Genomic DNA, 14,661 nt, shown 5'->3' on the forward strand with positions numbered 1-14,661 from the left:
GGCTCGAGTGCGATCGCACAAGCCACAAGCACAGTAGCATGTGCACTAAGGGCGTAATATTCGTGTGCACGTGCGTCGCTTGACGGTAGACGCGCGCATTTTATTTTGTCGTCTGCTATCGATCGGCTCTCGCGACGTCAGAAGCATTTGGCACATTCTACATACACTACGCGTGCATGCATGCGAGACAATCTGACGCCAAAGCCAAGGGGCATGCAAGTTGGGGTGTGCGAGCCAAGATAGCACAAACCCCTACTAGTATATATGGTCACGAGGTTGTAACGTGCGATTTCACGTGCCTTTTGCTAACACCCTATATTCTCTATACGAATCATCGATATCTGACCGACTCTAGCAAACTTACCAAAATTTTAGTATCTATCACTGTGCAGTATTAGAAAACTATTAATCAGAGACATTATGTGATTAAAAATCATTTTTATCCTTGCCGAACTTAGAAACGAGTAGATAATGTTCATATTTTATTGTCAGTTAACATTTGCACAGATTGCCACATGACTCGTATCGAATCCTCTAATTCTTTTATTTACATTGATTCGATCAGTGTTCAGTCTACTGACTGAATTCCATGTTCTTATTCTCGCTTTTCAAGGAAATATTTTCGTTAACTTGCATTTTATCAGTTATCTGGAAGCATTTTCAGTACTATTTTTAATAAATCGATATAGAAACAAACTCGAACAATGATTTTGCATTGTTTGCGTAGACTTTTTTAAAACTATTCCAACAGAGAATCTCCAGATATGCAAACTTAATATGATCCAGAATAGAAACTCAATACAGGTCATACCCAATTGAAGGTTACTATGTTGTCGAGAACTTTTCAAAAAGATTCATGCTAACTAAATCATTTAATTAGACATCTAACCCATTTACTTTTTTGTAGGAATTAGCCTGTTAGTATTGCGAGGAAAATGTTTATCCACTCACGTGGAAATGAAATTAGTCATATATAACGTAACACCGTACATAAAAATAAAACAAATTCTGATATATAATCGTCAAAACCTTCCATTTTTCAATACTATCTGATCATGATATAATCGATTAAAAGTCTACATATAATTTTTAAAAAGCCAGTTTTATTGAAAAATTCAAATAACTTTATAAATTATAACTATTTCAATGAGGATTCGTTATATTGTTACAAATAATTTATAATTCAACTTTTGCCTTTTTTTCAATAAATTACTGACGATAACTTGCGTAGACATAAATGTTTTATTGTTTATCATTCATTTACATTAATTAAAGTGCGCCGCATGTTGGTTTTTTTTAATTTTTTAAATGTACGTCACTCTTAACTGTTATTTTAATCTATATCCAAATTGAATAACGACACTGCAGTTCGCACGATTAACTCGTTGATACATAAAGTACATTCCACATTCGAGCATTTAAAAAAGAAGACAAATGCTGCAAATGTAGATCAAAATACAACCAATTCGCACTTCTTCGTAATGAATACTGAATTCAAACAAAAATTATTGTCTTTCTATAAAATAACTGAAATACTGTAAAAAGAAATCGCGAGGATATTTTGACTATTCGACATTGAATATAAGGAAAATACTAAAGAAATCGGTACTGGCAAATGAAAAAATTTAGAAAAAATTTATTTGACCACAAGGCTATCGGGGATGATAAAGCATTTATGTGAAAATGAAACATCATTCAAACTGAGCCAGTAATTAGTTTTCACACAAGACATTGCCAATGATTGTTTGATAGTTTAAAGTCCATATTCCAGCGTCGTCTACATGTACTTACTTTGGCGTTTTTGCCATTACAATTTCCATAAAGGATGATTCTACATTGTTTGTTTAATTGTGCAGCTAAAATGATTACAAAATGAATTAAAAAGATTCTTTCTGCAACATTTATAATACTAGTCGCTTCGCTTAGGTCCATCGAAATCGTAAACTACTTAAAGGCTATAAACTTTATTCGTTTGTGTTTAATCATATACTGTATAAATGCAGCTATTTAATACTAACTTTTCCGGCGACTGTTCCTTGCTTTCAAGTTATTACTATTATAACCATACTGAATATTAGTGTTATTCATATTACTTTGCTTATTATTTTATGTAATGTTTTATCATTCTCGTGAGTTTATTGAGTTGATCAAGACTAACTTTGTCAATCAAGTTTGTTTGATCGTGTATTTCCATGAGTATTACCAAATGACAATTCTATCTTTCGAATCGAATACTCAAGGTTAGGTATACAGAGTAGTATATTTTTACGTATTCTTTTAAACCTTTCAATGTTGATATTTGATTCCTTCAACTAAATGGAAGTAAAACCATGGACAAATTTTTGGAGTAACTCGTCGATTGGCCTTTCTCAATTTCATAGTGCGTCGTTTTATTAATTCGTAAGTAGTAAATCAAAAATAAATATATCCTACTGGAAGAGCCCATGTAGAAATGTATTTACAAAAGGACACGCAAGGAAAACGAATTAATGAAATTATATTGGATGCTCTCGAAAACTATTTATGTTATTAGAATTCCTGTTATTGAAATAAAATTAATGAAAAAGTATCCACTTACAATCGCGAACGTCGTGTTTTTAACCTTCGCTACTTATATTGTTATATATCAAAAAAAAGCAAACAGCGATTATTTATCAATCGTGCAGAACATAAAAAAAGCACAAGAAGCGTTATAAGTGCCTTGTTAAGCTTATATAATCTATATAAATATATAAAAAGTATAAAAAAAGGTTTGAAAACTGAGTTTTTTCACGTCATCCTATATTTTTGTGTAACGTTATTTTACTGTCCTTTTTGCCGTCTCAATCTCAATCAAAAGTCAATAATCTACTTCTCTATCATATTAACTTCAATACATTACTCACTTTTCTCTTATACTTATTCTTTTGTAACTACAATCAATAATTACTAAGACGCCTTACTGTTTCCACCATAGAAATAACTCACTTATATTTGTTCGTCGTATCTAGACTAGAAAATCCGCCATCATAAAATTCTCCTTCGTTAAAAGGGTTGCAAAGTGGAATACAATTAAATGCCTTTATTAGAGTTGTTCGACGAACAATGAAAGATATTTTAACAATATCAAAAAATTCAAATAGATTGTTGTTCACTACTCTCAGAAGTGCAATCCACTTTGCAACAAAGAATCTTTTTGAAATTCTGCTGGAAGCTTGAGAACAAGCGTTCAAGGACGACGACAACGCAGAAAACCCCCGGAAATTTTTGGAAAATCTTTGCAAGACAGAATACTTTGATTCGTTCTCATTCTTACAATTTAGATTGATGTTTGACATGCCGTTATTATTAATTAAATATCTTATTTCTTATTATTCAGTCATATAGATTTTCTGAAATTCGATTGTTTTTTTTTTAATTTTTTGTTTTTGTTATTTTTTTCGACAATTGTAAAAATTTAAGAAATTTGCGTCTCTTGCATAACGCATATATAAAATTATTTTCATATAAAAATCGTCAATTGGAATTATTTATCGCCATTGCGTCGTCACGTTACATTTTTCACATGCTATAATATTTTTCGTAGACTTAAAAACTAGGATGAAAGTTTTGGTTTTTCTACCGAAAATAAGTAAGTAAAATGCATCAAATATGTTCTTTTTTTAATTCCTGGCGACCATCTAAATGCATGAATTAAAATTAGCTGCAATAATTCTTGTCAAGTAATTAAAAAGTTGTTTTATATGAAATTGAAGTGTTATTATAAACTAAAATAAATTCAAATAAGATAAAAATTTTAGTAAGAACTCAAATTTTTTTCTTTTAAATTGAAATAGTTAATAAACGAAAAGAACTTTAAGATTTAGCATTTTACTTTTATAAACACCTCAACTTCGTGGTTAAAAAGTCAAAAAATTCTGTACAAGTTTACAAGTAAGAGTGGGATAATCTTACAAGAAAGGCTTTACGAATCGGACAAATCACATTTGAGAACCCGTTAGATTGTTATTCTTTCGAAACATTTAAAGTTGCCATTCAAAAACCCAGTAAACTAACTAAATAGTATGAAATTTCAAGTATTCATACATAAACTAAAATTATTTATAATTTTCTCGTCAAAAGCTATAAAAAGAAATATGCCAATTGAAAGTCACTGCAAATTAATAATAGTAATATTTTAGAATGTCAGATTGTTAAGTGTGAATGACTATTTCAACAATTTTAATTAAGAATAAACAATCTAGAAAATAGTGCATGGCCCGCAAGTTACACCTATTATATGAGTGAGTCTTTTGTTTTTATACCATTCTTGGCAGTGAAAACACAATTTGTTTGTCGCTTCGCCACTAAGATTGTCCATTTTATTGTGCGTGTTGCGCATTGAAATAAGCCCACTCATTTGATTCATCTAAATCGTAGAAAATCACTGGAGATAAACATTTTCAAAAACCTTAAAAATTCAAAGATGCTCTTGAATTTTCAAAAGTTTGTTTGCACTGTACATTACAAGAAAATGTACTGAATTGCAATTTTATGCCGTGTAATCTATTGATCTATAATTCAAAATTGTACGTTGTCTTTGTAAATTAGTATCTCAAACGGCATTCTTATGACTATATCTTAAATGCAACGAGCCCGCGTCCGTCTCCGTGATATCATATATCATGCTACATAAACGTACTTACACAGAAATGGCTGATATACATGGATATAACTACACTGTACTCGCGATTGCGTAATAAAAACCTGCATCCAAAACGGCTGTACTTGTGGATGACGCTTTTGCTTGAGCTATCTAGTCAAATCTCTTGTTAATCCCTTTGTTAGCTAATTTGTGTCTTCGTTCTTCTTACTCCTGCTGTATTAACGTGACCTTTATCTTCTATTCAGTTCACTTTTCACAGCTAATACGAGCAAGTTAAAAAAAATGCATATTATTAACCAAATAGAAAAGCTAAAAACTCGACAAGTATTGAACAAAAAAAAGCTAAAAGTAAGTGATTGAACTTTACCGTCAACAATTTCTTGTTTTATCTTCTGAAATTCTTTCCGCACTTCCTTCATTAGTTCTACTTTGAAGGCCTCCATATCCTGTGCGGTTATCGATGAACCGTCATTAACACCATTAACTTTGAGGAGAGTGTCCTCGGATGCAGAACCAAACCTTTTGCGGTGAGCCTTGGGCGATTCAGCGCCATTTGAAAATTTATTATTGCTGGCGCTATTTGAAATCGTTGAGTTATTTTTATCCCAAGACTTTTTGTCGGGAGAACTGTCAGGTTCCTGCAATGGCGAGAAAACAACGATAAGTCAATAAAATTAAAATTAAAGTATAATGCACCGCGTGTAACAAAAATAATTGTCATCGTACGGGTGGCTGTTCTGGCTGCTTCTTTTCGACGGCAGCTCGTCTACGAGCAAGCGTCTTTGCCATTTCCATCATCAATGGCGCCCCTAACGCACCGGCTACCCCGTCGCCTCCACCGCTATTACGTCCGAGCGTTCCATAATTTCCGCCACCACTTCCGCTGCTGCTGGTGCTTGAGCCACTATTTTCTATTGGTTGTGACTGCTACATTGAAAAAAGAAACAGTTGATTCCTTGGTTTGTCGTTTAGAGAGAAGAAAATTATCATATTTTGAAGTGAAAAATAATACCAACTGATATTAACTTATAATAAGTGGATAACGTCACAGTCAAGTTTCAAACATAAAATGAGAGCTATTTCTATGAATTTGTATCTAATGACGGGTAGGATAAAAGTGATTTTGATGTAAAATAAAATAGGTGAAGTAGATTATTTAAATGTCTTTTAGATACTTGTAGTTTTACCTGTAACCTCCCAGTAAGCAAGCTGTGAAAGAGCTACGGAAAACCCGTAAAACTTCTAGTGAACTATTTGGTGAACGAAGTTATGAAATTTCACGAATTAAAGATTAATGATGGCTAAATATGAGTGTACACAAGAATGAATGTCAAGATAATTATTCGGCAGTGATCGGAGATTATAATCAACGAGAAGTCTAAAGAGTGTCGACTGTGAATGCAGCTTCGATTATCAATACACATAAGTGTAGTGGCGAACGCACCTGCTTCTTCTTGAGCTTAGCCGCCTGCAAGGCCGCGGCGAGCGAGTTGACGTCGGGCGGCGCCGGCGGGCCGTCCTGGCCGTTGGCGCTGGGGGCCGGTGGCGGTGGTGGCGGTGGCGGCGCGACCGCCTGCATCGGCGGGGGAGGCGGCGCGGGCGGGGGCGCGGCGGCCTGCATGGCCGGGGCCTGCAGGGCCGGCGGAGCGGGAGCGCTGCTGAGGGGAGCATAAGCGTTAAGCTCGGGCTGCTGCTGGTAGGCCTGGTTGAGGCTATTGGCCGGGGTGCCGTAGGGATTGTGCACGAGCACGGGACTGCCGGCGGCCTGCAGCGGCAACTGGTGGTAGGGCGCCTGGGTCTGGCTGTAGCCGGTCGCGTACTGGCTATTCAGCGAGGCCCGGCTGCCGTACTGGCTGGCGGTCGACGCGTACTGCTGCGCCTGGTAAGAACCGCAGCCTGGCTGGGGCCCTAGGGCCACGGCCGGCCCAACCCCGACCTGCCCGCCGACAGTCCCGTAGATGCCCCCTATGGCCGCGGCCGTCGACTGCTGGGACTGCGCGTACTGTTGGCCGACGCCTCCGGGGAAGTTCATCATCGGCGGGGCAGGCGGTGCTGCTGGTGGCTGCGGCGGCGGCGCCGGCGGCATCTGTTGCTGCTGCTGCTGCAACGCCGGGCCCTGGGGCGCCGGAGCCGGCGGTGCCGACGAGGTCCTGTGATGGCCCGACTGCTGCTGTTGCTGCTGTTGCTGCTGCTGGTTCATCACGTTCGGCGGACAGCTAGGCGACACTGCGTTCAGGCCGTTGCTCACTGCAAATGCCAAGCGTCCAATTGTCGATCAGTTGAAGCACGGCTCAGATTTACAGCGGCAAGGCTATACAAATCCTCTACTGACCTTGGTTTTGAGACATTCTGCGTTCCTGGATAATGGCGACATCTTCTCTTGTCATCGTCCTGCGCAAACGAAATTGATCGATTGTAAGGAGTCTTGGGAATAGGGTGGATTTGCTAGGCGCGAGAGACAGGCTATTCATACGAGCTTCCCAGATATGGGCATTGTTTCGGTAGGGAACGGAAACAAAGTCATTTCTCACACTTATTTTCGTACGGAGCTAGGATGTGCGCTCGTGCGTGCGGGATAGTAGGTCGGCAACTCACCGATATCCCATATCTTCGTCGTACTGAGAATTAGGCTGCTGTTGTTGTACGATTTGCTGCTGCTGTTGCTGATAGACGGGTGGTGGTGGTTGCTGCTGCTGTTGCTGTTGTTGCTGCTGCTGCTGTGCTTGTTGCTGCTGCTGCTGCTGCTGCTGCTGCTGAGTGACAGGAGCAAGTGTCGGGCCAACGTTTCTCGGTATGCTTGTGCCGTTGCTCAGCACCTAAAAATCCAGCAAATTAACAAGAGCCACTGGTTTTTTTCGTCAATGGAGAAAAGAGAAAACACCAACGTCGAGGGCTTGGAGCATGGCCTTGGCGAAGGCATCGGCGTCGTCCTTGCTGGAGAAGTTGAGTCCGTAAACCTGCTTGTTGTCGCGCCACTGGTGGAAGGTGACCGTGGCCTGGTTGTACTTGAGACCGCGCAGAATGGCGCAGTTCATGACGATCTCGTGGTCCTGGAGCTTGCGCCCGACCACGCGGAAGGTGTTGTTAAGCTGGTGGTGGTAGAGTTGTACCTTGGACAGACCCGAGGAGCTGCCGCTCGGCACCCACTTCTTGTTGACGTCGTCGTAGACCATGACCGAGGCCCGCGCCGACGATATGCTCACTTCCCTGCAACAGTGGCAAGAAAGAAGTGCGACATCAGATGGGGTTGCGGATCAGGGGATCAACGGATCAGCGGGATCGGAGGAGGCGGCGCGACGGAGGCTACCGGTGAGCGGCGACGAGCCTGGCCCGGGAGCGTCTGGACTCGTGGCCGCTGAGGCGCATCTGGTAGAGGCTGCCCGAACGGAAGGCGTTCATCGCGCGCCTCAGCGGTCCGCGCAGGAGCGCGGAAGGCAGCAGCGATCGCCGCGGCTCGACTGAGGCGAGGAACCGGGGCAGGCGCTCGGTCACGCGCTCGAGTCCGCGAGCAAATCGGATGTAGCGCCGCTGATAGCCGCTCCGCTCGGCCGCCGGCGAAGCCTCTCTCTTTTCGCGCGCGCGCTCTATCAGCCGCGCGGCCGCAGCGCCCTGAGCAGATATACCTCAGCGGACTGCTTCCGCCTGCTGCAATCGCGCGCGGCCCGCTTTCCTGCTTCTTCTGCTGCGCACTTGCGGAGCGGCCAGCTGTACCCAGCTGGGGGAAGGGGCATCTGTACGCCGACAGAAATCGGCACTGAGCGCACTCTCCCCGAGCACCACGGATGTATTTCGCGGAAGCGCTGCGCTCCCGGATCTCGAGCGCTGGCGACGGCGGTGTAGCGCTCTACGAGCGAGCGCCCCTCCTCCGCGCGCAAACAGCCCCCGACGATCGGCAGGCCGACAGGCGAGCCTTGACGCTCTGAAAAGCGCGCGCCTCTACGCGACTGGCCGAGCGGTCGCCGAGCGGTCGCCGAGCGCAGCCACCGAGCGCAGCCGCCGATTAATAGCGCGAGGAGCGCGAGGAGCGCGACGAGTCGCTCTCCGGCAGCTGCGTCGTCGGATGGGGCTCTCCATTAGCGATCGCGAGCCGCACTCGTTGGCTGGCTTTGCGCAAGCAGCGTTTCTCCCAAATAATCCTCTGCTCGGCAGTTCGTCGCCGCAACGCCCTCTCGACGCTCGGCGCTTGAGCAACGCTCCATGAAATTGGCCTCGACCGGTTTTTCCACTCGCATATTTAGCCTACTTCGCCTAATTACAAATCTGCGCGTTGTTCCCTGCGGAACGTAGCGCGCTGGCTGCGACGATCCGAATAACCGATTGATCAGCAGTCGCATCGGCGAGCGCACGCAAGCATTCGAAGGGAACGCGCAGCGCCGATGCGTGACTCGTGCCGACAAAGTGCTTGCGTGCGACACAGTTGTCCAATGTCGCCGCGAGCGCGAGTCAAGTGGCGACTGCACGCGAAAAGGCGGTTGCGCGTGGCTAGCTCTGATGCATCGTTCGATGCTGCGTCTGCTCGTTTACCAGCCATGTATTTATTGTACGAGCGAGTCAGGACAGCAGCTCGGAATCCAGGTCGCGAGCGGGAAGACAGCGGCCCGCGGCCGAACAGCTGGCGCGAGCGCGAGCGACCGGCAAGCGAGAGTGGGCAGTCGCGGGCAGTCGGCAGCTGAGCAGCGCGATCGCAAGTTAACGATAAGCGGCAGCGAGCATTGGCCGGAGAAACGCGGAAGCTGCACTGCCGGCGAAAGTAGCAAGTGGCGAAGGTGCGGTGCTCGCGGTCCGAGCTGCTCCACCTGGTTACGACGCCACGGCCAACTCGAGTTCCTCTGCCTGCGCGCCCCCTTGGCTCGACCGTTTGTCGCGCGCGCGTCTCTGCACGCGGACGGGGCACGTAGCTCGCTCGCCTTATCGAAGCCGAGCTCGCTCCTCCTCTCTATCGAAAGACAAACATTCGGCGCGATAAGCCGCCAGCTCGCTCGCCAGCTTTCGTCGGCCGGAGTCGTCCGAGGCTCTGTCGCGAGCCGGGAAAGCTTTGGACCGGTAGCCGCCTAAGTTTCGAGGCGTCCCGGACCAACCGCGGGCCAATGCTCGCGGTCGATTTGGCCAGCCGCCTATTCCTCGGCTCGCATTGCGCTTCTTCGCCCAGACGCACCGGATGCAGGTCGAGCGCGCGCGATCACAGCCTTTCCCTTTTGAGTCTTAGCGCGGAGAGCTGGCCGCTCCGGCCTCAACTAGACGCAACCTTTTGCCGCGCGCGACCGCGCGACCCGTCGCCTACCACTCGTTCCTACTTCAATGTGCTCTGCGCTCTCTGCCGTGCATCTCGCCTAATTAGCTTCCGACCAAGCTTGCGCTCGTTTTCGGCGATCCGCCAGGCGACTCGCAGCAGCAAGCACGTGCTCGCGATTACGGCCGATCGATGCATCAGTGCGAGGCGCGAAGCGGCGCAAGGATAATGCTCGCTCTGACGGACAGCACGAGCACGAGCCATCCTTGGCATTCCGACTACCTGCACGCAACTTGCGTATCCGGGATTCACGGAATGCCTACACGACTGACCTCCTAATCGTCGACGCTCCGTTCGTTCACAGCTTGTGCTATTTCATTGCAATTGGACAGTCGCTGATTCAACAGCAGAAGCAAGACGAAGCGTTAATTGATCGAGCCTGATCTTGGCCAATCGGGTATCTGTTACGAATGGTTGAGCTGTCGCTATCAGCTGACGAAACAGTGCACCCAGCGAAAGTGCGCGTGTGTCGCGTGAGTCAGCGGAGATCCGGAAATCTCAGGTGTAATCTGTGGCGATTACGGAAAGGCCGCGTGACCGCACGCAGGAGCTTTCTTGGAAACAGCGTCATCGAGGAGAATCCACGATCGCTCATCGACGCGGATGATTAATCGAGCGCCTCCAGCACTAAAAGAAGTGTGTGTCCCCTAAGACGAGGTTGCTCTTCATATAATTAATAATGCAAGAGGGTTATTCGCCAAGCGCGGACTGTCTGCGCTCTGCAATCGGGACGTTTGAACGACACGCGAGAGCAATTAGGTCGGATCAGGCGCTACGGATCGAACGGCGCCGCCACCGCCGCCGCCACCTCGTCACGCCTCGCTCGTCTTTGTTTTTCCTCTTTTCTTTTTCGACCTGGGAGAAATCTCGAGCGGGCTCGGATAATGCAGATCTTTCTATTTCGCTCGAAGGAACAAAGGGCCAGAGCGCACAGCTATACGACAAGAGAGCCGGGAGCTTCTCTCGGCTGGCAAAAAAGGAACGGCCGAGGAACGAGAATAATAACTTGGCGCGCGCGTAGCCGAGTTGCTTGCAAACATTTACCACGGATGAGGCTGGCCAGAGTGCCAAAGTAATGAGATTTTTTTTTCCTTCCCGGCAAATCTCTCAGCAGCCGCGAGCCGACAACTGTTTGCAGCATAAAATATTGATTTTTTTCTCTCCTCTTCCTTCTCTACTTCGATCTTTCTTACTGGGCTTCTGTAGCACTACGCGTATTGCAGCAGCATCGTAATTGTCGTTTTCTACGAACGACACTCAACTGTCGCTGCATCGCCAATTTCTCGAGAACTGAGGCAAATGTTGATGGAAACAATGCGCGCCGCAGCGCATTTTTTCTACGTAGACCTCACAATAGCCTACATTTCCAATTTAACCGCGTTCCGCCGCACCATTCCTCCGGATCAGATGCACATATCCTCAACTTCTCCTTCTTTCCAGTCATCGACTCGTATCAAAGATATTTATAAGTCGCGCATGCAAGTAATGAAAATCCAATAAAGTACCGTTAATGAGCGAGTCCGCAGTCGATAAACTCGCCGTGCAGCGTATATACAGCACCGAGCTAACGCCAGAGTTGGAAAAAGGACGTCGAGGATTAAGCGACACGAGAAGGAGCGCGGCGCGAGCGATGACTGTAACCGAGAATAGCCGAGAGAAAAAAGGAGCAAGAGAGACCAAACGAAAGAGAGGGGGCAGCGAGAGAAAAAGAAAGACAGACAATGCACTGATGAATGCGAAACACAGAGACGAAGAGTGAAAGAGGCCTGGGGAGAAAACAAAGTATTTCGTGCGAAATCTAGACGCAGCAGTCGTCGAGTATCTCTCACGTCCAGCGTGCCATAAAACTTGAGCATACTCCGCGTCTCTCGCTTTCTCCTCAGACAGGGAAAGTGTCAAAGTGCAGAACAACGAAATTGGAGAAAGAGGCAAGCAGAAGCTCGTGGAAGCTCGACCGACTCTTCCTCGAGAAAAACTATCTGGGCCCTAATGCCGGGTACAAAGAAGAGAAAGAGATATAGAGGAAACACTCTGACAACTGCTTCCTCTGTCGCTGTTGGAATAGCGTCCTCGGCCAATCACCTCTCTCTCTCTCGTTCTTTCTCCTTTTCTCTTCTTGTCGCTCTATGTCTCTAGGCTGCACTTTTTATTGCTTTTTTTCGGGAGTTACAGCAAGCTCGAGGAGCGGTAATCAAAGTCGAGCGAGGCATGCAGAGAGAAAAAATGCAAGCAGTTTCAATCGAACAATGGCCGGCATATACCCGTACGAGTTGCTCGGGGGAGCGAGCGAGCAAGCGAGAAGGAAAAAGTGGGTATATGGTGTTCTCGCTTGCGGCCGACACAGAGCGAGAGAAAGAGAGCCAAGGGGGAGAAGGACAGAGAAGCTAGCGCGAGTCGCCTCGCACATTTAAATGGCCGAGCTAGGACCGCCCGGTTGGCGTCTAGGTTAGGAAAGTCCCTTGTACTCCGTTTTCTCTCTCTCTCTTGCGCGCGCGAGAGATCGATTTCGGACAGGGAGCGCCGCGCACTTTGTTTATTTACCTCTGCTGATGGCAGCTAGAGAACAGAAGAAATAAAGAGGAAGTGGAGTTGGCTGGGTACTTGAGTGCAAATAAAAAAATTAATACTCACGACATGTTTGCGGCAAGAGAGAGCGAGTGCTATGCCCTCAAGCTGGAGGTCGTCCTGCTGTTGCTGCTGCCGTTGCTGTTAATTCTGTTGTTGGCTGCGGCAGCTGCGGCGCGGCAAAAGATCTCACCGATCCCATGAAAGCACGCGAGATTCGGACACGACTTACGGTAATCGGACATAAACGTGGCTAACAAACCGAAAGCGAAAGCAAACGACCGACAAGAAAACCAAAGTGAAGTTCTCTGCTGCTGGTTGTCAGTCCTCCAGCTTGGCTGTGGCGAATTTGACGCGCGCGCACATATACAGCAACGAAGAACTCTCTCGCACGATCACGGCACAGCTCCGCCGACTTCGCCGTAGAATCCACCGTCACCGTCGTCCCACTGCAACATCTGCTCCGGCCAATCAGTCTCTTTCTCGTGCTGCTGTACTCGCTTGTAGGTATTATATTGCGAAGATTGCAGCCTATCCTATTCGAGCCAGCAGCCTGTTTCTACAGTCAATAGCTTGCGCAGGGTTTTTACTGTATATTCTGTTCTGATACAGCCTAGCTGCTGTAGCCTGCCTGAGTCTCGGCTTCGTGCTGCTTCATGCACAGACTGTTGGCCAAACACTAGACGAGCGAACGAACGAGCACCGTCGACTATCCAAACCAAGCGCGAGTGAAGCGCCGTTCGTCGTTCACCACAATTTTACACACACACACACACACACACATACACACACGTGTATGTGATATTTCATACATCCAATCATGCCTATTGTTATTCTTTCAAGTTTTTCTTAATTTATGTAACCAATTAATATTGAAGCGTTTATGTTCGCTCTTATAATGTATAACATTTACGATATTTTATATTTTATGACTTTCTGCTTAAGGGCCTTTCCACACTTAGGAAATATTCTTGTGATGTCTTTTTCCAAATGATTTTGCACCTCCCAGAACATTAGTACAGTTCACCGTCTACCTCCCTATACGTACTCAGAGGTTTAAGAAGTTCAGAAGGGCAAAATACGTTCGTTCTCTGAACTTCTTAAGCCATAGAGTATGTACATAAATGTAGATGATGAAATGTACGAATGTTCCGGGGGTCTATTCTGAAAAAAAATTTTGTGGTAAATCAGTGTGTCACTTCAGTTTACCACAGAATTAATCACTTTAGATGTGATAAATGCTTATGACATGTGCTAAAATTTTTTTTCAGAATAGGCCCTCGGGAGGTGTAAAATCACACTGAACAAAAATATTAGGAATATTCACTCAGTGTCGAAGGGCCCTAATATATATTTACACAGTACACATACGGAGCAGTGTTTTGCTAAACCGATAAACTGAAATTCAGTTCTGCAACAATCTGTGCGATGTATATATATTCTGCTTAAACATTAATTCGTAACCCGCCAAATCCAATTTATTTTCGACGATTGAGCAATCAGTATTGTGATACCAAACGAGATTACGTCAAGGGCTTATTTTGGTAAGTTATGTTCCCGCAACTAATCAGAAAAAATCCCTTTGATGCGATCAATGTTCAATCATCGAAAATAATTTGAATTTTGAACTTCGCGGGTCACAAAACAAATGTCCGTGGCCCGTGCAGTGACGACAGTGTAGAGTGCAGTGTATTGGAATATTGGGATCCGAAAAGTTAGCTTCGGTGCCCCTACCAGTAGAAATCGCAAGTCGTGAAATAGGCTCGTAGAACGTAGAATGGAAAGCTACTTGTATTTACATATGGCAATTGATGGAGTAGCTCTCTAATATCTTTTTTTTACAGTTGATATATACTTTTTTATAGAAGAGAATACTTAAGTTGATTTTGTAATTCATAAACAGGCCTCTCAAAACGATCTTTTTCTGATTTATAATTCCGGCTAAATTTGGTACAACAACCAAATCTCGTTATCTCTTTTTCACTTAGTAACATTATTGCTGAACCATACGTAATGTTTTGCACCTTGTTGAAAATAGGTATAAGATATATTTTTCATACCCTGAAGGAATTTATTATAACGAGATCGCAGTGATTTTATCATTACCGAAGTAAATGTTATTAATTATCATTCAAACCGTTGACTATTATATAGATTGATTATATGTACTTATCAGAATATA

General features: G+C 45.1%; 1 protein-coding gene across 4 annotated transcripts; it reads right to left on the reverse strand.

The window, feature by feature from the left end:
* Positions 1-1,102: 1,102 nt before the first annotated feature.
* Positions 1,103-13,140, reverse strand: LOC131667487 (protein enabled). Of its 4 annotated transcripts, none has more exons than XM_058940920.1 (9): positions 12,546-13,138; positions 7,510-7,831; positions 7,220-7,440; positions 6,957-7,015; positions 6,628-6,871; positions 6,069-6,279; positions 5,351-5,551; positions 4,992-5,262; positions 1,103-4,883 (listed from the first exon to the last, which is right to left on the reverse strand). In XM_058940920.1, exons 1-9 carry the CDS (start codon positions 12,548-12,550, stop codon positions 4,855-4,857), a joined length of 1,563 nt encoding a protein of 520 aa, XP_058796903.1. In that variant the 5' UTR covers positions 12,551-13,138; the 3' UTR covers positions 1,103-4,854. The 4 variants fall into 4 exon arrangements, with proteins under 4 accessions (XP_058796903.1, XP_058796902.1, XP_058796901.1 ...); XM_058940919.1 differs by having other exon boundaries at positions 6,069-6,282; positions 12,546-13,137; XM_058940918.1 differs by having other exon boundaries at positions 5,351-5,548; positions 6,069-6,871; positions 12,546-13,140.
* Between the last annotated feature and the right edge of the window lie 1,521 nt (positions 13,141-14,661).

The sequence above is a fragment of the Phymastichus coffea genome, unplaced genomic scaffold (genome assembly GCF_024137745.1).
Source record: "Phymastichus coffea isolate CEN01 unplaced genomic scaffold, Cenicafe_Pcof_1.1 PCOF00066, whole genome shotgun sequence".
Lineage (NCBI taxonomy): Eukaryota > Metazoa > Arthropoda > Insecta > Hymenoptera > Eulophidae > Phymastichus > Phymastichus coffea.

Coding starts and splice junctions, on each gene's coding strand:
- LOC131667487 (XM_058940917.1), bottom strand. Junction 7,016..7,219: donor GACGAAGATATGGGATATCG/GTGAGTTGCCGA, acceptor TCGTTTGCGCAG/GACGATGACAAGAGAAGATG. Junction 6,872..6,956: donor CAGAATGTCTCAAAACCAAG/GTCAGTAGAGGA, acceptor TGGCATTTGCAG/TGAGCAACGGCCTGAACGCA.